This window comes from Drosophila simulans, chromosome 2L (genome assembly GCF_016746395.2).
Source record: "Drosophila simulans strain w501 chromosome 2L, Prin_Dsim_3.1, whole genome shotgun sequence".
Lineage (NCBI taxonomy): Eukaryota > Metazoa > Arthropoda > Insecta > Diptera > Drosophilidae > Drosophila > Drosophila simulans.
This window is the reverse complement of record NC_052520.2, coordinates 16,729,526-16,755,884: the sequence shown is the minus strand read 5'-3', so window position 1 is coordinate 16,755,884 and position 26,359 is coordinate 16,729,526. Positions and strand designations below refer to the sequence as shown.

Sequence of the window (26,359 nt, the reverse complement as noted above, 5' to 3'; positions counted from 1 at the left end):
GGGCCAGCCAGCGAATTAGCCTTTGTTGGGCAACCAATCAACCGGCGACCAGGGTTCTCATCCCTCTGGTATTTTTCTCTGTGTACTTCCCCCTTCGTTAGCCGCTGGCTTTTCATTACTTTTCTAGCAACGTACTTAGGCCATTGTTGTGCAGTTATTTAGCACAATCAACACCCGATGCCGCTGATGGTGAGTGCCCCTGCCCCGATTTCATTTCCCCCTTTGTCTTAGCATCCTGGCGATGCAGGGATATCCTGCTACTTGGAAGAGAGCTTAGTAAATTTTATCAATGGCAAACATTTCTCTGCCAGTGGCCCGCTGGCATCCTGATGGGTAAGGAAGGTTTCACCTGAAGGCAAGATCCTTTGTTCATTTACGTTTCACTGGAGCTGCACACAAAATTAATGGAAATTGCTCTGCACAATGTACGAGGCAATCCAGCCCAGTCCAAGCAAAAAGGAGCAGCAGGACAGAGCTATTAAAAAATTAACAAATAGCCGGACTGAAAGTGGCAAACTGAAACTACAAGCAGGCCTGACTTGAAGGCATTCCATGTAATTGTTGCATGTCCTGCCTTCGCCTGCGATTGCATTCAATTGGAATTATCTATAAATGGACGAGAGCAACAAGGACTGAGGCATCGGAACTGGGTGCGATAAAGTACTGGCCAGAAGCTGGGAGTTCGGGGATTTTGTGGGCTCCCGGACAAGTTGTTAAGCGCACGACTTGGTCCAGAAATTGTGTGGAATTAAGTAAGGAATTAAGGGCAGTTGAGAGGTTGGATTAGATTTTAAGTTACAGGTACGGTTAGCCTAGTAGGATTTTGAGTGAGTGTCTGTTTGCGACTCAATCAAATTTGAATTGACCGATTCTATGAATGCACTAGATGTTTAATCAATATCTAATGTGTGGAATTACAAAGTTTTAAGGTCCTTCGATTTTAATTTCCAATACTTCATTAGTTTTTACATATCCATGCTTATGTTTTCGTAGGTATTTCTTTATATATACATTTAAGATTAACTATGGTGATTACTTCTTCGACATATTTGTTAATACTTTTCTTAAAAAAACAAAGTTTTCTCCTCCAGCACTCATTTAGCTCGTCGGGTAATTTCGATTCACTTCAACATGTTTCTTTCTTAATTTTCTCGCTACTTGTTGATTAGTTTTAAATGAGTTTTGCTGCCGGCAGTGCTTCACTTAACCCGATGCCATCCTAACCGTTCACCTCCCTTCAGGCCCTGATTGATATTTACGCGCTTCGCCTGATTGAAGTGTAATCAGCAGGCAGTCAGTCAGCGATTCAGTCGCTCCTTCACTCAGTCAATCAATCGGAGAAGCTGCGGGCCATGTATTAGCAGCTGAATGAAATGTAAGTGAGCAAATCGTAATTAAAATTGCGCCCATCAGCGCCAAGAAGGGCAAAAACAAAGCTGCAGAGGCGCGGGGCGGGCGTTACAGGAACAATCGAGGCGGCAAAGTACGCTCGAGGACACAAACAATATGCATTAGGGCTGAACGCTGTGGGGGGCGTGGCAGAGTGGGTGGCGAAGCGGTAGAGGGAACGGGTCAAAGCACTCGGCTGTCTGATGGCAATGACGTTGACAGAGACGAGACACTAATGAAAATGCATAACCAGTTGCAGCAGCAGTCGAGGGAAAAGCGAAGCTATAAACAGGAGTATTACTGCCAGCAATGGGAAACTGGAAGTCGCCAAAAGAAGTTATTACATTAAGAAATAGAATAAAAATATAAATAATATTCCAAAATATTCTACATTATTCTCTTTTATTCTATAACTAATATAATTAGATTAACTCACAAATTCAAAACATTTGAATTAAAAAAGAAATCAATTTTAAAAACTAAAAGCACATGTTTTATGCAAAGCTTAAGCACCCAAATATTTGTACCTAGGACCATAACCGATCGTCGGAAGTTGAAGGACTCGGCCGACAAAAAGGGCGACAACAAAAAGGAGTAACAGGATAATGAGGAATGCAGCGCGGCTGAAAGGAGTTAGCGACTGCAAAACAAATTCTGAAATGGGCAGCACAAAAGATGAAAGCGGCCCACTCATAAATAGGGTGACACAAGTGGAAAACGCGAGGGGCGGGAAAACCCACTGCACTCATCGTGTGTGTCTCTGTCTGATTTCTGTCGCTGTCTCTGTCGCTCACTCCGGCACTCTGTACCCTTCCCTTTTGAAAAGTGCCCCTCGCCACGTCTCACTCACGCCCTCCGATCCGGATTCTGAGTCTCCGTCCGGGCGTAAATCAAAGTGAAAAGCGTGCTAATTGCATTAAAAGCATATAAACAAAATGCAATGCAAGTGGCTGTGATAAATATAAAAAGCAACAGCCCAGGCCCTGAAAGGCCTCGGAATGAATGTCACTGTATGTGGACTATACACACATATCTCGCCATCTCTTTCGGTTCCCCCCAGTCCCTTTTCGGTGCCTTTTGTGCTGTGAAATTAAGCAAATAAGCCCGAGCAAAGAGCAACAAAAAATGGGGTAGCGAAAAAGTACTGGAGATTCAAGTAAATTTGTTAGCTCAACGAAACCCTTTTCAGCTCTTGTTAGTGTCCAACAAATTTTATAGGGCGCCACAAAGTTGACCATTGAAAAGGGTGCCACAAAACTCCACAAAACTCTTCAACGATAGTAAATCGGATCAGTCGTGAATGTTTTTTTGAAATTGGGAGGTTTAATTAATATAAGAAGGTCAAGAGTAACAGAAATACTACAGGAAGCTATCAATCCTAAAAAAAAAAAATAATTGTAATGTAATTTTGAACAATAACTGGAAATTTAAAAAAAAATACTGAAAATATGCATCGATTAATAATTCAAAATAAACTTTCGACTTGTAAATCGTTTACATCCTCCCATTAGAAATAAATCTTACGTGCATGCTTAAAATCACTCTTCTGTTTCGGAATATGGGGCGTATACTTGATACGACAGAATTGTAGTTTCTCTATTTATTGATGTCACAAAGCATTTTAGCTAGCTTGAGTTCAACAGAATAAACATAACAATATTAGTATAATTCTGGCAATACAATTGGCCCGAAGTCCCACTTTTTCTTGGTATCCATGAAACTTATCGAAACTCACATCCGTCACTCCATGTGCTGGCCTGCAGTTTCCCCAAGTCATTAGACCGCCGTTAAAAAAGCCGTCTGGATAAGCAAGAACACAATATGAGCTGCTCACATTTATGGTTGGCGATACGAATGTTCTTAACTGCATTTACACAGGCATCGACTGAGGTTCGTAGCCCTGAACCAGGTCCTTTATAGCACCCAATCACGACTGGAATCGGAGGAACTGCCGCATGCGTAGCGAATTCAATCGTACAATGTGTTGATATATGACACGTAATCAAATGTTTAAGTGCATGGCACACGCATCGCCAAGTCAAGGAGGTCTCCATCGCACCCAGTGCCCCACCACCAAGTTCGAAAAATATGAGGGAAACCCATTGGAGAGGGTGGCAGGGTGCACTCAGAGTACACGCAGCAAATCCGACAAGTAAATATAATAACAATAAAATGAAGCAACGACATGAATGCCATCGCAGCGCCAAGGCGAGATATTATGACACTGCCAGCAACAATAAAAAAATATAGCAGCGAAAAGAATGCCTCGCAAGGACAATTGCCGGCACGAATCTGTTCCCCGTTCTGTGTTTTCTGTTTCAGGTCAAGAGCGCTCACAATGGCCAAGAGGACAGGAAAATTCAAGCCGAAATAACAAAGGATGATTGCAAATACCTTGTACCCTGCTAAGCAAATAAGCTATTGAAAAGGGTTTAATCGTTTGGATTCCTGTTAGGAAAACTTAAACAAATCAATTAAATTAAAATATTTATCCAAAAAAACAGTAAGAACCACCGATCTCGCCAGTTTATACTTACGGAAGTTTGTACTCTATACAACCCAATGAACAGAATATCCAGGGTATCCTAGAAGACAGAGCAGCGGCCTCGAAAATATGTTGGCAGTCACTTCCTTGGGGCAGTGCCAACAACAATCAGGCAATCTAATTTGTTTTTTTTTTTTTTGCATTCTTTATTTCTTTAAAGACTTAATAACATTCATTATCCGCATATATTTTACGCTACACAGGGTTTTTGGCTTAAGTTTTCTATGGTTGGATATGATTTCGCTAGTAATGGTCTTAGTCTAGGTAACATTTAACAATCTGTTCGTCGTTCAAGAGAGAGAAAGATTTTCTCAGCAGAGATATGCCATAAGTTGTGCGCCATACATTTAAGTGCAGCAAAATCATTTCAATGTTTTTGGAGTCTGAATCATTTAAATAATCAAGGAGTTACTACTTTCGATTATGAAAAGGGGTCCTAAGTAACTAAATTATTTTTACCACCTCCAAAGGAAATTATAAAATATAATGTAATGACTTTATTGTGAAAAATACATACGTAAATATATGACAATTTAAAAATCATTTTACTTGTACCAAATACAATTTATTCTAGGATTTTGTTGGCTAGTTTACTTTCTAAGCTTTAATTAAAATCCAGCTCCTTAATTGAGTTTTTGTTATTTTCTTTCAATGGATTCAATGTGTACAGCTGTTATCCTAAATTTTTAATAGCTTATGAGTCTTACGTTAGCTTCTTAAATTCTATGGCTTTGGCTACTTACTTGAGTTCATTTATACAGTTATGCGTACCATTGAAAATATTTGACCGCCTCTTACTTTTAAAGCAATTTCTTAGCCAACAACTTTGAGCATTTTCCCTTAGACGACAAGCAAAAAAGGCCAAAGAGGAACAACGACATTTCAATGCTTCACTAATAAATGTGTAATATATAAATATAAATACAGTTAAATTACGGATATGTACATACACTAGTTAAGCGAGCCGCACACGCGGCGTATACTTGATGTGACAAAAATTGAAATATATATACACAGAACTTAATGGGGTTCTAGGCCGAGTAGCTGGCTCTACTGTTCATTTGCTTCCAGGTTAATTGTTATCTACGCTGAACAGCCTTCTCGCAGCTTAATTGGCTAGACAGGCGGCTCCTGTTGATGTTGCTGCCGTATCCCATGTTGCTGCTGTTGATGTTGCTGCTTGTGCTGCTGCCACGGCTGCCATTGCTCCTCTGACAGCTACATCCCTGCCCAACTGCCGGTCGGAAGCTACACAGAAATGCTATTAAGACTGGCAGCGCGTAGAGGGAAATGCGTGCAATTGATTTGGAAGCTAATATGCGTGACCAGGGCACCGATGAGCCCCACATTGCCCCAAATGGCGCCACCGTTGCTCTGCTTGCGCTGGACGAGGCTGCTGCTGCTGCTGCAGCTGCGGCCGCTGAAGTTGCTGCTGCAGGGCGTCGGCTCTTCTTCAGTTGTTTGTCTAGTTTGTGGATTCAAAGCGGGTGGAGAGGTCAGAGGGGATACGAAATGGAGACCGGTGCGGAAGGTTGGCCACAACAGTGGCCACAACTGTTGCTGATGTACTCGAACAAAATTGGAAATGGTATCCCAATTCTGATTGAGTTAACTTTAATCTGCTGATCTACCAAAAGCTAAATTCCTAATCTGATTATCATACTAACAAACAACACATTATTCGGAAAGTTACCTTTTGCATTTTTTGCATTCTTGACAGAACAACTAAAATTACATTTTAATTGAATTGCGTAAGGTTGTTAAACTTAAGAATAGTTAAGGAAATATTGTTTATGAAAACTTCTCTAAGTTTAGTTTATTGAATTTTATAAAAGTAGTTTCATTTAATGCCAAAGACATAATATGGTGCATTGTTTCTTTTATTAAATTGAATTTACTTTACTTTACGTCAATTGCAACAGCTATTTCTTGGAGTGCACAGCCCTTGTTGACCAACTAACCGCCGGATGATTGATGATCACTCACCTTCGAGCTGAGCCTTGTCCATGGACTGACGGGACTTGGACATGACCGTCTCCCGCGACTCCAGCACTGGAATCCTCTGGTGCTTGTCGCTCTCCACGCTTTCCTCGTTGCTCTGCCAGTACACGGAGGAGATTTTGGCGACACACTGCAGTCGGATTATGGCCGGGAAATGCAAGAACGAACGAGCAGGGAAAACTTTCATCAAATCTGTGTACATTGATAAATGTGTGGGGGGCTGTGGGAATTGGGGACCATGGCGGATTGGCCATCCTTTTGACGGCGTAGTAAAAGTTTTATGCTTTCATTAACTCCCCCCGTTTTCGCCCAAATAACCCGAAAATGACCCGCATACATCTCCGCAGCACCCACACAAGTATGCACACCAGCAACCCCGCGTCACCACATATGCAAACGGACTGTGACCCACACGGTGACCAAAAGGTCGCTGCACAGTGGGTGCTCATGTCCTCAAATAATATTTGCAAATACTTTTTTTAGGTTTACGGAAAGTGAAATATTTGATTCAGATCAATTAAATATTAAATGTAATAAGAGTTGTGACTATTAATTGGTGACTTTATTTGGAACCACTGTGCATACTGGACATGTCATAAGAGCACTTCGTCTGCCGCCCGCGTTCGCATGAAATTTTGTGGCTTGTTCAACACACATTTGCACTCGCAGTGGTTTGGGTGGTTCGGTGGCTCGGTGGAGCGGATCAGCGGGATGTGATGGCCGGTGGGTGAGTGGCTGGCCAACTGGGTCCAAATGGATAATAATCAACATGAGCTGCCATGTTATGTTGTCGCAAATTGAATCAGAGCAACAGTACGCTGGCAAATATGTATGAGATGGATAGCTGATGAATGTATCAATTTTCATGGCCTGTCCTGCTGCCCATAAGCTGCTTATTGCATATCCTTGGCAGGAACTTTTATTGTGGCTCTTGAATGGGGTACATTTAACTTTTAATCAAAGTGGTATAATTTTAAGTTTGCATTTTTTCTTTTTTTTAACTGTTTGATTCCCCTTTTAATTCTTCAAGCTTCTGCCTTAAAATGATGACACCTACAAGCCAATACATTGTACATTTTCCTAAAAACACCATTGCATCCAATACAGCATGTTTAAAAATGAGAGATTTCCCACCTTCATTGAGAAAACTTCACCCCACTAACTTACCTTTAGTTTCATGTCGCCATGCTTGAAATGTCATCCTCTCACCCGGAACTCCAGACCCAATCGAGCGACCTCCAACCCCTCGCGGCCCACAATCAGGGGTTCATAAGGTCGCAGCAGCGAGCGGTTCGCGTGCATCCCGTTAATCAGCCAGCTGAGATGGCAGACCGGCCTGGATGCCGCCGAGGTGCAATTGACGCGGACCATGTCGCCAATTTGGTACCGCGGCTGTCCGCCAGTGATTTGTGGTCCATGCTTCGGGGTCACTGAAAAAGCCGAATATACAGAGGCTTAGGATAAGGGGATAACTCTTGGTCCATGGAGTTCATTGGAACGCCAGAAGGCAATTTTGATAAGCTTTCAGATGCCCGATGAATTTTCTTTAATATCTAATATATTTAATAGCTTAAGTTTTATTATAACTGTTTGAGTACCTTTTATTTCCCAATCAGATATATTCTAAATATCGATTTATCTTTAACCCAAGTCTTAAACAATCAAGAAGCTGTTGGCCAAAATAGCTATTCCAACTGAAAATATATTATATAAATGCTCGATGACCAATGGCCTTATTTAAAAATAGCTTCGTGTATTGGTGTGCAACCGTTTGTATTTATTATAATATTATTTCGCTAGCTCGGGGTTCTATTTTGCCATTTAAATTTTATTTGCTTCAGAAGCCAGCGTCTGAAAATTGCAAACAAGAATATCACAAAAACAATAACACTACCAAATTGCTCATTTCGCTGAAATATAAGCCAATTGTTCTTCGCTAAAACCGAAAAGAAAAGCAAACAAAAAGGCATATCTGAAATGAAGTTGTTGTTGCCAAACAAGATTGATGCTTAATTGGGTTTTAGTTTTCGGCCAAATTCTATACCCAGCTGTTAAGCGTGAGCTATCAGTTGTGCAATTAAATCAATTCCCATTCGCAACAATGAGGACATGCAAATGCAGTTTAAGCTCAACTAAAAGGGAAAATAATATATATACGAAAATGGCGAAATGCATCTCCTCGGTGTGCAATCTTTGCACGTTATAGTTGCAATTGATTTGTTTCGCTCTGCTGTTGTGTGCCTTTTGTAGGTCACACTGCTGGTCCTGGCCATGAAGTCCAGCTGCTGGACAGATGGCGGTGGAGGGCCAAGAGGACGGAATGAAGGGACCATCGCCATGTCTGCTGGCCCAACTGGCTGCTTGCCAATTGGGCCAAAAGCTGCGAAAATCGAACAAAACTAAAGCGAAACTTCAATTAAACATAATCGATAGTTCCGCATTGATGAAAAGTTAGGGAAAATGAAAGGAAACTTCAACGTTTATCGCACAAAAGAATATTTCTTTTCCCACTTTTTCATCTCTTTCTTAATAATGGCGATAATTGCTCCTCGACTTTGCCAAATACGAACCAAGGCAGATTTTAAAGGTTACACTGTGAAGTAAATTTGATGATATATCTTTACTTTATGTTTTTTAAAACTGCTATTAAATTAAATTTATCAGACCCAAAATATATTTAAAAAGATTTATTTATCCTTTTGCTAAAAAATATTAAATTTTTACACAATATTATTTCTAGCAAATTCTGTTGAGAACATATATTTTTTTAATGGAAATTTAATGTTTAACCTAATAAAGAATGTAGTAGATTTATTACCAGGTGACTTTGTTTATAGTAGTGTCCCGAATAAGGTCAAAATAAATTGCTTTTCCCTTCCTGGAAAATTCCTTTGTGCTTTCTGTTTATTTTTTTGCTTTTTCCCATTGTTCGGCTTAACCGAACTAAACTGCATAAATTATTATTTTCAGCGAATATTTTTACGCTCCCCTGACATTGATTAAGAGGTTGATATTTTGTGGCACTCCTTTTGCGATTTCCTCCCTTTAATATTTGCTTAACTGTTCAACATATTTTGCCATGTCGTTGGGTCTGGGGAACCGGGGCTTATAGCCCCTGTTGTGCTCCGCTCCAGTATCAATTGGTAATAATTGCTGGGCATTTTTATTCTTCAGCCGCCATTGTCCGGCTTTGTTTGCCTCCGAGGTCCTTCAGACAAGGGATCAACATGGATCCAGTTTGTTTTGCTTGGGCCGTGCCCACGGGTTTTTCTTTGTCCCGAACTTGGACGAACAATGGATTCAATTGAGCAACTGAAACAAATATCTAAGTAAATCGGATGCCTAAATAAACTAACCATTTTTCACCATAATAGCTTTTTGGCCCACACATCCACACAAAAAGCGTCAAAGGAAAGCCATTGATTAAAGAGGAACGAGAACTCGCACCATTTTTCTACTGATGGAAAATTAAGCTCACCCATGTGTCTTTGTAGAAAAGGGCTGGTTTAATTAATAAAGATATTTGATATGAAAAGTGAAATCAATGATTATAAAATATTTCTTCTAAAAAAAAATATATAACTTTAAGTTAATCAAAATATAAAAGAACTGGAAATTGTTTAATTGTTAAACAATAATGGTTTAGTGTAACTACATTTTTTACCTACTGGGTTTAGTATTTTCTACATGTGAAACTGAATTTCTGACAGAGATTACGTTTAACCAATTTTCCCAACCGGATGCGGCCATCATATGCAGCTGAACGGGGACGACAGCATTTTCCGACCATTTCCCGCGCGTTGCCAACTGGGGAAGCCCCTTTTTCCCTCACACACACACATTTTCAATTTCCGCGCGTACACTGCAATTATCGCATATGTTGACTCCCCAGTTGATGCTGTCTAATCCAAGGAAGTGGGTCAAATGCATTTGGCCACGACAGAAAGGCTTTTCCCCCTAATTGCATGCTATTATTTTGGCCACAATGCAGATAATGGAACCAATCTATAATTTTAAGTAATTCGACAATTTAAATGAGATTTCCAGCACGCAATTTAATTGTACTAAAGCCTATATTTATCTGTTTCTTTTTCACTTTTACTCTACCATATTTGTCTCACTTTTTCGAATGCCTTCTGATGGCACTAATTTTATTATTCCTGGCCCAGAAATTCATTAGGTTTATTGATCCGCAAATCGTCATAGTCATTATGGCTCTGATTTAATCCGCTTATATCTAAACCGAAGAGCCGCTTTCCTTGCCGGCAAACCATGGGGAATTTTTTCTCTTCCGATTTTTCTCCATTAAAGTCTAATCGTAATTGAGTAATTTCCAGCTGAAAACGGAAGCTCTGATTGGTGGACTTTCGCTCCCTTCTCTCTATTCCTCCATCGAGGAAATATTTAGTTAGCCTAATTATGCGATATACCAATTTTGATAGCCTCTCGCCGGAACAATCTCAACATTTCAGTGGACGGAAATGTAGGTGAAATTTACCGTTTTCAAGCTACAAGGTTGTTGTTAAACATAGTAATCGAAAAGGGGGTTTACCATTAGGATATTTGGGTCAAATGTGTCGATACGCATATAATCCTCTTTCAGGATAGAAGGATGATTTTGGTTGGTTTAGCCCGCTATGTTTGTTTATGATTTGATAATAAAAATGTTCGTTATTTAAAGATTAGTTACTTTATCAGTTTAAACACTTTCTACTTCGTTTTTGTCTGCCCCTTTCCAATTAAAGCTTATCTTAAAGACCTCGGTAAAGAATCCAGCTCGTTTTCCGCATTTATTCTAAGTTTTCATCCGCAGCAGTTTTTCATATTGCGTTCGGCCATATTTTTACGCCATGTTTGGTTGGATTGCGCAAAAATTTCAAATTAAGTTGCAGACTGGGCGAAAGAGAGGGAAGATGGCGAGCGAGAGAGAGAGAGAGAGATGCAGACCGAGTCTGGCGCTGTGGAAAAATCCCAAGCTGTAGTGAGCAACAGAATTGCATCACGTACATGGGCAATTTGCCAGTGGAATACATACAATACAAAGAACACACACACACACACATTAAAGCTCTGTGTCGACCAGGAAAAAGGATGGCCGAAATCCTTCCTCCCCTCTTACCCCGACATCCCTATCTCCGCTTCCCTGAGCCCGCTGGCTTTTTTGGCACAGGTTTTCTCCTCGAGAATTTGTAAATCGCAGCGAGAAACAATGCCGGGCATAAACTAAATAAATGTGAAATATTTTATACATTTTCGTAGAGGGTCAGAGAGGGACAGGGTGTTGGAAAGTGAGAGAGACAGGCGTGGTGTGTGCGAGAAAGAGACAGCTATAGTTGCACAATAACAGATTACTTTTCGTCGCTTAGTTCCCAAGCTGCAATTAATCTTAGCGCGTTTCTTCCGCCAAGTTCTAGCTGTCCCTCTCTCTCTCTCCCTTAAATGTATCCATTCCGTTTTCGCCCTATTTCGTTCTCTCTTTCTCTGTGTAAGTTTTTTTTGGCCACTTTCACTTACCCACAACAATCATGTCCTCGTGACCGGAAACCGTCTGAAACGAAGGCGCCTCGCCGGACACCTCGCAGCGATATCGGCCAGTTGACTGAAGGCTAACTGAGCGCAGGACAACGACCACGTCCGTCGAGTTTTGTAACTGCAAGAAAAACGCAGGGAAAATAGGGTCACTAAGCGCAAAGACAAAAGTGAAAGCTGTTTACGCGTTTACAGAAACAGTTTGCAATTCCTAAGTACCTTACATAATAATAAAACAATTAAATTATAGTGACGCTAAAACATAACCATAGTTGATTTCGTCAACTAAAAGATAGCTTTTTAAGTAAATATTTTTACAGGGCGTTGATATTTGCGGACTTTGATATACCAACTTGGAGATACTCGGCTTCACTAGAATCACTTTCAACGAAACAATTATACCCCTTTACATACCGATTAAGGGGAGTTATAAGTCTAATGTTATATTGCAATCTATGATGGTTTAATTTATTAAATAAAATTTGAAATAAATTTGTAAAAACAATGTACAATTCTAGTGCAATCGATGAGAATATTTCTAAAATATGTAAAACAAAAATGTTTATTGCAGATATAACTGTGAATAATATTGAACTTAAAATTTAATTATTTTTTTTTGCATCTGAAAATCAGTTTTTTAAAATATCCAGCCTGAATTTAAGTTCGTTTTTGGAGCATTTTCGTCGACATCATCCGCGTCCTTTTCATCGAATTCATTCTCTTCGTCGTCACCATCTTCCTCTTCTTCTTCATATTCATCATCATCGCCATCGTCCTCATCGTCATCCTCACCAAGGATCACCTCGGTCAGGGCATCCAGCATCTCGCCCAGATCCTCGTCTTTCACGGGCATGACTTCGTTTAAAGATTCTGCAGTGGGCGACACGTGAAAGCTCCGCATCGAATTTTCGAATTTAAAGGCATCCTCGAGATGCAGAATGCTTAGATTCTCCTTGTTGCTTAAATTAATATCTACTGGATCGCTCGTAGGCTGGCGAATTTGGTCAGCAATCAAGCGGATGACGTCCTCTTCATCGATGGGCGGCGTCGACTCCTCCAGTGATTGCACCAATTTTGATTTCTTGTTGCTCATTTCAAACCCTGCCAAAATCTAATCAAATAATTTCCTTTTCGAAAATTATGAATTCCAAAGTTTTAAACCTAACAACAATTTCTATGGGTGATGATTCTATAAAAATTGAGGGTTGAATCTGAAAATATTATCTTACCTAGCAAAAAAACAAACTGGTTAATCGATTATATATACTTTTTGATATAATATATAATAATTATTATATGTGATATTGATTTTACTATTTTAGTCATCATTTATAAATCATCTGGAATCACTTACCTCAACATCCACTCCTGGCAGCGGGAAAACCTGACCCGGCGGCATGTCCCTGGGCACATAGCGGTAGAACTCGAAGCCATCCTTGTACCACTTGACCGAGTACAGTGACTCCCCGTCCAGATCGAACTTGCAGCCGAGCACGGCATCCTCGTGGCGCATAATGTGCTTGGGGATTTTGATTTCGGTCATTGTCAGGCATTCCACGGATTCTGGTAGACAAAAAGCGGAGGTTAGACAAAGAGTTATTTGCTGGAAATTCAGACGTAGTATGTGCCACTTTAATAGGTCCTTAGTCGTGGGCTGGTTTAGCGGTTTCAATGCCAGTGGCAGGACATAAATAACTTGCAGCAAGTGCATAAAAGTCAAGGAAATCGAAGGAAAGGCCGCCCCGCCCCGTCCCCAGACTAGAACAATGCGCTTTTGTTTTGCCAACACAATGGTTAGTTGGCTGGGAGAGAAAGTGAACACGACTAACTTGAGCAACGTGTCCTGGTTTGGAAAGTTCTTTCCCACGCAAAGATGCTGCCTGGGTGCTGGCGGTGGAAAAGCTCTTGGGCCTGGGCAAAATATGACTCAGTACTCGAGACAATGCTGCAGAGAAATGAAAAGTTGCCAACTTATTTAACAGCCCAAGACAATGACGGAAAACTGTGTGTAGTTCGCCCGCTCACAGCTGGGAGGGCAATTTGGGTCACGCAAATCGAGATATGAAATTAATATGGCAGGCTTGAAATGAGCAGTCGGAAAGTGGGGCAATCCGCGGGAGAGAAGTGGATTGTGATGCTTAAGCCATCCCAGGGGAAATAAAGGACGTGCCTGATGCTGCACAGAACTGCATATCTATACGGGTTGAAATGCTCATTTAAAAAGTTTAGAAACATAGGTAAAGGACTGAAAAATGGTTTATTTATCTGTATTTATTCTATTTAATAAGTTCATCCTTCAGGTGAAGTTGTAGCTTTCTAAACAACCTAGTAAATATTTTTATTAAAATATAACTGACATTCCTATGCCATGAGAAAGCGTGTGTAAATGTAGGTTATTTAAACCAAACGCGCATTCATACGAGAGCCATTTCATAACATGTCATTTACCGAAAAGCCCTCCATTCATCAAATCGAATTTATTCCCCATTTTCATAGGCTTTACTCTACTCAATCTCAATTTGCATGTCTTGCGTCACAGAAGTCAAAAGGGTAAATTAACTAAGGCCTTTACTAATTCACCACTCATACTAATGTAATTCCCGAACCAATTTATACAATACTATACAACTTTCAACGCCACGTTGGAGTCCAATCAAAGCCGAGGTACAAATATATTCTCGTTGTCAAATCAGAAATAGAACTCAAAGAAAATCCCACACTTAACCTTAAGTCCGTCAACAGCTTTGGAGTTTATTTTTGGAAGGGCTCACAAATAACAAAGCAATAATGTTTAAAAATACAATGGTTGCCGGGTCGGAAGACAAAAACAACGTGTGCCTAAATATAAGTGCACAATTTAATTTCCCAAAAGGATGAGGTAATATGGTATTTTTCCAGGATTTCTTTTTTGCACTTGAAATATATATGTTAAAGAACTAATGTTTCCAAGTGAAACAAAAAGAAAATGCATATGGGTTGGTGATTTTTGTATTTTAAGATAAAAGTTATTAAAAGTACCTTTAATATTTTTTTAAAATAGTACAATTCTTTGTTTTTGTTTGGCACTTGAGCAGATTTTAGCGATTTAATCCGTTTTTGAACTAATTCAACATTTTTGTGAGCAATGAAAGGGTGTCTTTACAGGGTACCAAATGTTTGGAGCCTGGCCAGTTTTCCGATTCCATGCTTTTTGTGGTCGTTAAACCAACGTAGCGACAAACAAGCAAACAGAAAGCACAATGCACAAAGCCAGAAAAAAGAGAACCGCCGCCATTGAAGCCGATGACGATGTAGATGATGATGGGGCAAATGTTGGTCTACCGGGAAGTGGGCGTGGAGCCGGTGCCACGCCCTTCCGTGGGCTTTGCCCCTTTGAGTGCATTTCCGCTTTGCGGCGGCGGCGTCGTTTGAGTTCCTTTTTTTCCGGCCGGTGCGTGGCTCCGCTTTGGCGGACACTTTGTGCAATCTACGAGTGTATTTCGCCTGTGTATGTGCGGCTTAAGTATAATTTAGCATTTTACACTCTCCAGTAGTTTGTTTACTGCTGCTCCGTTGGCGGTAGACAAACAAAGTGCGTTGCCAAAAGGTTTCCATCGCACAAAGGACCGCTGCCACTGGAAGACTCCTCTGTGCTTCTTTTTCTTCGCCAAGTAAGAGAATTTTTAAGGAACCACTATGAAAACATCCTTGAGGCACAACAAAGTTCTAAGGAGCTTCAGCCGGCCGGTGACTTTAACGAATTTTAATTTGCTATACATTTTTTAGCCCATTTCAGAGTTACTATGAAATTTAAAAAGAATTATTTGCGTGGTCCCATAATATTTCAATAAATGTATTTATAGCTTAACTTTTAAAATCAACCATAACTCTTCTAATCCCACGCCTTAATTAAATTACACGATTTCCGATTACCCCGTTACCAATTTCTCAGTTTTGTTCTATTTAAAATGTTTAGAGATGAAGGCTTGCTATTTAATTCTTCTATTTGGTTGGCTTTCATAATTTAATTAGGTCTCAATAATTTATTTTTTTTTGCAGTTTTCAGTGGGACAATTGCTCAAAGTGATATAGCAAATTGCGTTCTTGATTACAATCCAATTTGTGTTGTACTCGAGGATTGCGCGTTTACACTGCATAGCAAATGTTTATTAGACTTCCATAAAAAGTTTACATATAATAAGAGCCAAGCGCGTGGGTGAAATGTAAAAATATAAAAATTACTTAATATGTATTAGTTATATTTATTTTCAGCTTTGGAAACATTTACAAGCGGACCGTGTCCAAAGGATAAAAAACGGTGCCCTTACCACAAATATTTAGGAGGCAAAACTTTTGAGGATGCTTTAATATAATATCCGTAGTAAATACTAAAATAATTTTCGAAAATTATAATTTTTAAAATTAATTCTATTCGGTCGTCTTTATTAAACTATCGACGGCAGTTCAGGTAGTGACGAAGCGCACCAGGAAAGTGTTCGAAGTCGAAGAGAATTGTATATATTTTCATCTTAGTTAAATAAAAAAAAGTATTTTTCGTCACAAAAGTTGATACCAACACGTTTGTTGTTTGTCAGGTGCGATCGTCACTAGTTTCTAGCTCGTTAAGAGTTTATATCCCCAAAACTGTGTATTGCTTTTGAAAATTTTCAAGTGCGCAATTGTAGCTGCCGCCAGCAGAGGCCGGTCTTTCAACAGCTAATTAATAAGACAGAAATTGGAAAGTTTTGTCATTTAACCTGGGCTTAATTAAGAAAAGCCAATGCCAGAAAGCCAAGGCAGGATTGTGCGCCTGACAGAGCCGGAAAGTTTTCCATTTGATGTCGTGTAAACGTCATAGTTATGGTCGAAAAGGGATCACTCAGCACTTTCTTCAGCTCACCTTAAAACGAACCGTCACAGACAAAAGTTTGCTACTTAATTATTGTTGATTTTTAAATGATTTCATTTGCCACCCGAGGGCAACAAATGTCAACCGCAGACAAAAGTTATCCGCCTCCATTCACCAAAATGAGTTTCTTTTTGGGGTTTAGTTGTGCTCGAAATCTAATTCAATGTTAGGGGGAGCCGAAAATTGCTGGAGATGGGTGTCAAGTGCAGAACTTTACTGGCAAAGTTTAGCTTTGCATATCATTATGGCTTTCTGATGGGGTGAGCAATGTCCTTAGTCGCCTAAATATTGTGCCAGGGGGGTGCTCTTCATAAGTAACTAATGAACTTTTCACAGTTTGAGGGCGGTCGATTTTAAAGAGCGAACTAGTCGGAAAATTGATCTGGGGCGGTTGATGAATATGCAGAAAGCTATACCATATATATTCATCTGTGTGCACAAATAAATTTTTTTTAATTGACAGTTTCCTATTGAACAAACAAATAACCAATTATATGAAGAGGTATGATAGAAAATTTGAAATAGAATTTTTTGATATGCTCCTATTTCTGTCACAAATACTTAACGCTATGTAGAATTTTGTTTGAATATACAACAGAAATAATATTTGGCATCGAACCCATTTTGCAGTCAAATGACGAGGATAGTAACTCACTCAAGCGGATTGGTTACACAATGCAAACATTGTGTATCAATCTCGGCACTTTTTTCCCCTTGATCATTCACATCTAACTGTCACATGAGCTCAACTCGGCTCAGCTTGGCCTCTACTCCCATATTTCTCTCCTCCTATCAATAAAGCTGCACAGGCAAATGCAAAATGCAATTAATTTTATTAGAGTCCATTGAAAGCTCATTGAAAAATCGGCCCACAAAAGGGAGGCCATTGTGCGGAAGGTTGTCAAGCCAAGAATTTACGGCCCGGCCAAGGCTTCACTTACAATGCAAATTTTTCCAGACAGCCGGAGAGGAGGCAAGGAAATTATGATGCGGCTGGGTTCGAGAGCTTACTCATGGGTTTTCAGGGGTTGTGGGCGGCGTTGCGGGTCCGTATCCGGATACGGAGCCTTGAGCAAATAAAGATGTTTTTCCAATGTTTCGCAGACGCCAGCAGCGTCAATACGCATCAATCCCCGCCTGCATTCTCCGCAGATCCACCATAACCACTCCTCCCAGCCAAGAGAAGACGTCTAGAACGTGCTTAATCTGCAATCAGAGGCGGAAGTTGGTCTCCCCCCTCCTCTTAAGCCTGTTCCACCCATCGTCCGTCTGTCGTTTCTGTCTAGTTTAGAGTCCGGTCCCCTCTTTATTTCAGTTGCAGTCTCAGCCCCGATGCGATGCCCTCAGAAAGGGTACTGTAATTTGAGCCTCTAAGAAAGTGATATTCCATAAGAAAATAATTTTGATAAACTTTATATCCTAATTAAAATATAACAGCCTTGGATTTAAATTTCATAGGAAGGTTGCTCTTACTAAACATTTTTCTTTAATTCAGATACATTTTTTATTAACTTCATAAATCGATTGCATAAAGTTATTACTTATGATTTATTTGCTCTCATTTTATACCACTTATATATTATATTTGTTATATATTTGAACTTTAAAACTGGAAAGCAGATAATTGTTAACCGATCCTTTTCTCTTTTAAAATATCTCAAGAGTATTAAATTCTTCGTTGCGCTTAACGTCTTCCACTTCCCTTTGACGACTAGTGCATCCTCATTGTCCTGGTCGTTGTCATTGCAGTGGGGAAACGGGAGCACGTCTGCCACTCCCCCTGGGCGGCCCAACGCCCCCTTAACCCCTTCTGGCCACCAAAGCCAACAGCTCCCAGTTGTCAGCTCAGCTCAGCTCAGTTCAGTTCAGTTTTTGCTGCATTGCAGGCGCACTTTCATTTGCATATTTCGCAAAAAGAAAGAAAATACGAGGGAAAAACAAAAAATATATGGCATAAAGTAAGGGGAAAGATGAGAGATGCTAAAAACTTGGCAACAATCGATCGAATCCCATTGAGTCTGTTTCTTGTTAGATGGTTAATCGCAGCGCGCATAAAGTCAAAAGTTGCGATATCGATTTGATTTGAAAGAATTTTGTGACAAAACTTATAACTGTCATTTGTCAGCTTGGTGAAATGCGCAAAAGGCGAGTGCTGTATGGATTACAAACATAATCATTCGACATTAGTGTGTCAACAGATCCATTCATTATGCAGGGGTTATATTATTCCATATAATTACCTCAAATTGAGTTAGTAATCAAACAGAAATAACTACTGCGTAAAATTAATCAGGCCATGTTAGGTCGTCCATCAAAGGGACATGCATAATGCACATTATTTTCTTTAATTAGAAAATCAATTAAATTACTCCGCCCAGTCACAGCTGGAATAATATAATTAAAGTTCACTTCGCCTGACAAGCGAAATAATGTCTAAGATGTCAGTGCATAAGTCGTCAATTATCCCTCATATGCATGCATCTAAATAAACACAGGAACTTTAATCATAAATGATAGTACTGATTGCCAAAAAATCATTAATTTACAAATAATAAAATATCAAATTGTCGCACTCCTATGTTTCTAATATAATTATTCATAGATCTATGTATTAGGGTAACTCATAGGTGTAGGCTTAACCATTTTACTATTCATACTGATGGCCAATAAGCCGACACGTAAGCCGACAATCTGTTCGCACCTCCCCACGTCGGACCCTTCAATGGGCCCTCAAGAACACTTTAACTCAGCCTAATCGCTGGAAAAGGCACTTAATAATCCTTATAGGTATTTATGATGCCCCAGCAAGCCGAGCGAAATCTTTAATAAACTCCACTCGAAGGAACCTCAAGTGTTTGGCGTCTGCTGGAACTTTCATTAACTGAATCAAAGGGGATATCGGAAAGTATTCGTAGTGTGGAGAGAGTGGAGTGCGTGTCGCTCAGCATTAGTTTCATGTGCTGCCAATAAATGTGTACTTCCAACGGACATCGGTGCTCGGTGTTTGTTAGTTACAATTTGGCCAGAAGTGTGCGCCACGTTAACTTAATTTCATTATTTGTTGCTCGCTTCCAGTTTTCCCCAATTTTTTCCCCTTGTGCGGCATGCGTACGTGACCCCATAATAGGAAAATAAGATTTCTATCTATAATTCAGGCAGCGCTCGCCCAAACCCAAGTCGGCTAAGTGCCCGCAAATAATAATCATTTCAGTTTCCCCCGTTTGTCTAGACAGAAATTGTATTTGTCAGTCATTATTATTACTACGCTCTGCTGTCGCAATTGAGCGTGGTAGGAAAGCTAAGTTAAATAGTAAACACGGATCTGCCGCAGAAACTTTTTTGCTTTGACAACCCTGCCGCAAAGGGAAACGGAAACGGAAATGGCGAAAAAAACTTGAGCATGTTTATTTATTTAATTAAATGCGGCAGCAGAAAAGTTTCACTGGTGTTTTCTATACATATATATATATATTTTTTGTTTTTTGCTCTGCCACGCGGCAATCAAGCTAATTAAGTTGAAGGTTTTCACACACAGACACAAAAAATTAATATTAATAAAATATATTAATTGTGGTGGGCGCCTATAAAGGATGTGCAAGTAAGTGAATTCAATTTATGGTTCAGTCATCCGCAAGTTTCATTAGCTGTAATAATTGGGAGTCATTCAAAGTGATATTCTTTTTCAGCAAAAACTAGAACGATTTTCCGCTTCAGCGAAAAGAATTAGTCGTTATAAATTGTGGTCAGTATTAAAAGTAGTGCATATTTTTTATACAATTCAGCGTATAATATATTCGTTCATTCTAACCCTTTTATCACTTGAAGATGATATTTAGGGCCTTAAGTAAACCCCAATCGACATCTTCATTATTCCCGCAAATCAAAAATCTTCTGCTAATTCTCCCTTCTTGTGGCTAACCGCAACTTTCGCCTGTTCGCCAGTTAATTTTGTTTAGTTTTTGCTCAGCAGTTTGTTGAACTTAATTAAAAATAAATAAGAGGCGGTGGTGGCAGCAGCAAACTTGCTGTTTATTAATGCCTTTGCGAGGTCTTGAGAGCTGAAGGGATTTCCAGGAAGGATTTATCCCCACGACCTGACAGCCTTGACTTTGCGCCTGACTTTCTGAACTTAACAAAGTCTTGACAAGCTTTCGAGTATCGATTATTAAATGAATTTCAAATAAGTTATCTCACAGTGCTTATGAATTACATTTAGAGGCAACAGATGTGTAATTTTCTTGGATTTGGATAAACTTTAAACTTACCGAAACACAGTTGGAGCAGCAAAATGAAGAGGGCGCCATAGGCTAATGAATATCGACAGTTTGTTGCAGGATCCATGCTGAGCTTGCTTCTTATGTTCTGCGTTTTCCTGCTAGTTTTTCCTTTGCTGAAACTTTAATTTTTCAATTTGTTGCGGAATTTTTGGTTATTTTTCTTGTCCATGCTCGCGCTTTTCTATGTTTGCCTTTGCTTCGTTTGCGTTTTCTTCTTGTCTCATTTGTGCAATGCAATAAATTTTCCTTGACCGCCAACGAGGGAAAGCGTCAACCAATTGCTTTTCTTGTTGTTTTGCTTGTCGCTGTCGTTGGCTTATTTATATTTATTTTCCATGAGCTCGTTGCTATTTGCTTTTCCTATTAAGCATTCGCCCACACAGACACATCTATGGCCAGTCACATTTACATGTTATATCCTGCGACTATTTGTATTTGGCGCCCAGTCTCGCTTCCTTTTTCGGTTTAGCTTCCGGTTTCGTTATTTTTTGTGTCTCCTAACGCACTGAATTTAATTGAAATATCAGCAAAACTTTCCTAAGACCATCTGGAAGTATAATAAAATGTTGAATATTTATCTTGGTTAAAGCTTGGTTTTGTCATCCAATTAAGTTTTTCTATTATTATTATTTAATCGTTGGCCTAAGTGTTTGATTTGCGTATAATAGCTATTATTGGTAGCAGGAAAAGTCATTTGTCATTTTCTCTGGTCCTATTTTTGGCTGCCAATTAATGCGAGCGGTATCCAGTTTTTGGTACCTAAAGTTCATATTTTTGGAAGCCCAAAGCTATTTTAATGTCCACTTGTTTGGACCTGTGTTGGCACTTGACTTTGTAGACCTCTGAACTGCATAAAATATTTATGCTTGGTCAACACAATTTTTTATTGAAACGGAAGTGATTATATTTACAAATTATTATTATTATTATTTGTGCAAAACTAACTTAACTCGTATGTTTTTGTACATATTTGAAGATCCTTTCTCTTAATAATCCCATATTTCTATATATTTCAAGAATGGTTTCTCGTTTAATACATTTAGAAAATTACCAAAGTCTTTTATCTAAAACGCAACTTGTCCGTCTTCAGATGTAAGTTATTTTGAGTTCCAAGTTGTCTGAATATTCCCTGGACTTGTTGAAATTCGCATTTCGGAACTGCCTAAGTCTTCTCCCTAGCAGAACATTCCAGTCGCCAATGTCCTGAAGCCAACAAAGACAGTCGATTGCAATTGTCATTTCACGGAAACAAGAAACCAAATGAATTAATCATACAATTTATGGCCAATAACTGTTAATTTGAATTAAATGCCCTCCGAAGCAAAAGCCCAAAGGCAAAGCCCACAGCTCAGACGCAAAAATCATTGAGCAAAGGCATAAATTAACAATACCATTGTATGGCCCGAAAATGTGTAATTGTTCTCGGGTAGGCAGAATTAAATTTGCATAAAATCAATTAAAACCAAAAACTCTCGGCAAGCAACAAAGCACTTGGGGGAAAAATCTGTGAAAGCCTTTTGGGCAGAAAGTTTTCCGAAATCATGTTTTGTAATTAGAGGCCATGAATAATTTTAGCACCTTGTTGTCATCTATTTTAAGAGACACGCATACACTGAGTCACATGTCGAACGGTGAGTGGCTTATGCAAAATAGTCGAGTCGGACCCTGAGCGCACACACGCTGCGTATACTTGATGTTGGCTCCTGAGCCGAGTCTTTTGCATAATTAATTATGTGGCAAGCATGGTACTGGCTTGTTAAATATGCAAATATTCGGAGAGCAAGGTCTAAGCGGACTTAGACACCGCAGGTCACTCACATCTTTAAAATCATAGCTACTAGTTTTTCCCTTCTTAAATTCATTTTGGTTGGTAGCCCATTTGGGTAGTGCTCTTTTGCCCAACGCTTTAAAAAGATTTGCCTATAAGGCCATGTCCAATAGCTTGTTGCAACACACACAAACACACATTTTGGGGGCGATGAAGAAGAAGGGGGAAATAGGGGCTTAAGCGCCTCCTACGAGAGCTCTCTGAATGCCGAATGAAGAATTGACTGAATGGCCATACGAGAAATGCCTCACTGACTGACTGACTGAATGACTGGCATTGCCCTCTGCGTGCTAGTGTGTGTGTTGCCCATTGTGGGTATTGCTTTGGTGTGTGTGCGAGTTCTGGGGCCTTGAACAGCCCTTGACGTTTGGGCTATGGACCAGAGTTTGGCTTTAAAATTTAAGGCACGAGTGTGATATGCCATTAAAACATAAGCAGGCATAAATAAATATATATTTTTAATTTATATATATAATACAAATGTTAAGCAAGCAATCAATCGTGTAATACGATCCAAAAATATGGTATCATTTTCTTGTCATCATTATAAATAAGAAAAGTATTTTCCAAGATCTGAACCATTAAATCCAGAGCGGATGAGATAAATAACATGAAACTGAAAAATATGTTCCCCTCAATAAAGAGGGTGGTAATCTTTTTATTTATCGTGATATTTGAGTTTTAAGTGTCAATTGATAAGGCCATAAAGGTCAGCGAGCCATGGAACTGACCTCTGCCAGAGTTTCGCAATTTAAGAATGTGCTGGTAGGACTTTTCTCCCCGCTTCCTTGATTTCTCCACCCGACTCGCCCTCACCTAAATGAGACTAATGAAAGGCCATAACTCAAAGACCGGACAGAGAATGCCCCAGCTCGGCGACTCAAATTAATTGGCATTGTACGGGCATTTCATATATATATGGCGGAAAATGGAGGTGTCCACACGTCAGTGGTCAAAATTATAGGGTCTATGAAGTCTAATGTGAGGTATATTCTTGGTATTCTTGCGACTACCTTTAATCGAAAAGAAATTTGTATCTGACCAGTCAATTTAATTAATTAGTTTCTTTAAGTAGTGTGTTCATAATAAGTCTCAGCTACCAAAGCACTATGTATTCATAATTAAATGATGTTTTAGGATTTAAAAACATATAAAATACAAGCTCCAGTAAACCGTTAACCTATATAGTATAGCAATCCAAGTTTACAGTTTAGCAACAACTTCTGGTTAGTCGATATTATTATGTGCTTGGCTGTCCCTTGCCTGTAGTATATTGCTGTTGGCCCGTATCCGGCTATAGAATTTCATAATTATAATAATTTATGTTGACACCTGAGGCGTGTGCACAAATTGAACTGGCCCCAAGGTCCGCGCCAAGTTAATAAAACTTTAAGTTACAATTTGTGTGTTGCTATGTTGGTGTGTTTCGCTCTCTATCTGCCCTGGAAAATCCCTGAAGAAATATGAGCAAAATTCTATGTCGCATAATACTCACTTATTGTCGGCGATGCCTTTCTTTTGTTTTTGGCTTAGCTCTATTTTTCCAGAGAACTTTAAAGAACTCCAGTGGGATGTCGATTTTGTCGGGGTGTTTGGGTTGGCGGCAGTGTTTTAGCCAAGTTTACCTTTCGCTCTCACACCGTTTTTTGTTTTCGCTGGCCCACGTGCATAATAATAACAAATGATTGGTTGTCACGCACGTAACGGTACTTTCATTCATAATTTATGCATTTTAATTTGTCAAACTAAGTAGGAAAAGATGGGGAAGTTTCACTCGCTGATGAGAATAAATTCGTGGATTTCAACTGGGGGAAGATTAGTTTTCTTTTTCTTTCGCCCAACTGCACTGGTTTTAGTTTGTTTTTCCTTACTTTCGCTTACATTTTATTCATAATTTGCCATTTCACTGCAGCACAAGCACACACACCCTCGCAAATGAGGCACTCACACAATCGCACGTACGCACGAGTGTCCTCGGTTTTATCGCGATTTTCAGGACTCGGGGACTGGAGCAAATTGGAGTGGAGAACGGAGAATCGAGAACGGAGAATCGAGAATCGAGAATTTTGCCGCCACACGGACTTGTGTCGCCTTCGCCAACCACACAGCACCAATAACCGACCAAGACTAAAAGCTTCGCTCTCCTTATTACCTGGTTTTTACTTGGCGCCCAACACGCACACCCCCGCACACTCGAAAACACACACACGAGCCAATTCCCGAACTGGAAAACGACGACCGGATATCAGGATAAAAAGCGACCAGAACGCACAAACTGGTTCGCATTGTCTGAGGTTGCGAAGTCACGAGCGAGAGAGGGAGCTCTCTCTTTTTCTTCGGAAAGAAGGTAAGAGAAAGCGGGAGAGATTGGTTTGTTTCAATTTCACATTCCACAGATGTAATTCAACAGCTATGTTAGCTCAGTTAACATTATGGATGCTATCGCTTGGTTAGCAGAAATAGTGGGAAATTATTATGTCAGCAGAATTCTAACAGTAGCACAACAAAATTCAAATTTAAGCCAAAATTAAGACTCTATCTGATTCTAAATTCTTTTATAAATGTTTTAACCAATTATAATAAATTTATCAATCTTTTCGTACACTTGTATTAACATATTTTATTATTCAATATATGTATATGACATGACAATCTAGAGATGGCATTTCGCGACATAGTTGTAATACGTATACGACAAAAATTTAGTTATATTTACTTGGGCGTTCGACGCGTTTATTTAATTCTTGGTCACTGCTTAAGATCCCATCACAAATACTGCAAATTAGTAGAACTTTCTTCGCTCAAATACCCGTCCAAATAAACCCGGAGATGTTGTTCGTCAAATGCCTAGTTAAGTCCTCGCAGAGCCTGCACCAACAGCATTTTCTTTGATACGCACACAACATTGGAAAACAACGAAAACAATAGAAACAAGTGGAAGAACAAGGAGCAGAACAAGAGGAAGTTGGAGAAGTAGGACAAGCAACACAGATCCTTGCCCAGTGAAGCATCAATAGAAAATACCAATAACATCGACATCATCCTCCGCATCATTAGCCCAAACAAAAACTGCTGACTGGGGCACAATGCCAGCAAGCAAATCGGGCGAGGAGCCTGCCACTCCCCCAATTTCGTGCTCGAAAACCCCTATCCCGAAGCGTCTATCCCCTAACCCACCGCTCACATCATTTCTAGACCATCGTAACCCTAGCTCAAGGGGCTCCAACTTTTTTTTTGTGCTGCACATGCCCCGCTGGCAATTTGAAGTTGAGCCAACAGCTAGGAGTTCTCCACTTTCTAGTCCTCCCTCTATCTTCGGCTTTCACTCGCCTCTTCTAGTTTCTACACCGTGAAGAAAATATATATTACAAACGATACAACAATTGGTTACAAAATACAAATATAAAAATTCAAAATGTTCCGTCAGTTGCTTAAAATGAACTTTGAACTTATTTTCCAAAATTTGCACCATAATTTCTCACAGTGCATCTGCCGGCATCGGCTCATTGACAGTCATAACGCTGAAATGCGCCTCAACTTGAACTAATTTGTGCGCAATTTGCGCGAAGAAAGGCGTCGGAAACACCAAAGGCAATGCCAAAGAGAGAGGGACATACAGATATAGCCAATGAATGGGGAAAGAGATGGGGAGACCCTATGCGAAAGGGACGGCTGATGGGCGAAGAAAGAATGGCAAGCATTTGCACTTTTACTTAAGCGTAAAACTTTTCTTTTGCAGGTTGCAGCCAACTAATTTCGCTTCCTTTTCCTCGAATGGATGGAAAAAAGCGATGGTGGCATAGAGACATTGAGCGATAAGGAGAGATAGAAATACTGTTACTGATTGCGTCAACTTTTTCTGCAACTTGCTTTGTTTCAAGTTGTTTCTGTTCTCTGGAGTT

General features: G+C 39.8%; 3 protein-coding genes across 3 annotated transcripts; 1 reads left to right on the top strand and 2 right to left on the bottom strand.

The window, feature by feature from the left end:
- Positions 1-4,059: 4,059 nt before the first annotated feature.
- LOC6732583 lies at positions 4,060-24,597 on the bottom strand. The gene is given in 7 exon segments (XM_016180280.3): positions 4,060-5,399; positions 5,921-6,065; positions 7,103-7,365; positions 11,450-11,585; positions 12,819-13,027; positions 20,618-21,176; positions 23,953-24,597. Coding segments are annotated over 6 exon segments (1,215 nt in total). The 5' UTR covers positions 20,694-21,176; positions 23,953-24,597; the 3' UTR covers positions 4,060-5,013.
- LOC27208033 (calsequestrin-1) lies at positions 12,009-12,662 on the bottom strand. The gene has a single exon (XM_016183656.3). It carries the CDS (start codon positions 12,555-12,557, stop codon positions 12,102-12,104), a length of 456 nt encoding a protein of 151 aa, XP_016025271.1. The 5' UTR covers positions 12,558-12,662; the 3' UTR covers positions 12,009-12,101.
- Positions 15,412-15,869, top strand: LOC27209362. The gene is made up of 3 exons (XM_016184798.2): positions 15,412-15,452; positions 15,503-15,655; positions 15,716-15,869. The coding sequence occupies exons 1-3, from the start codon at positions 15,422-15,424 to the stop codon at positions 15,814-15,816; spliced, it is 285 nt and encodes a 94-aa protein (XP_016025270.1). The 5' UTR covers positions 15,412-15,421; the 3' UTR covers positions 15,817-15,869.
- Positions 24,598-26,359: the final 1,762 nt, after the last annotated feature.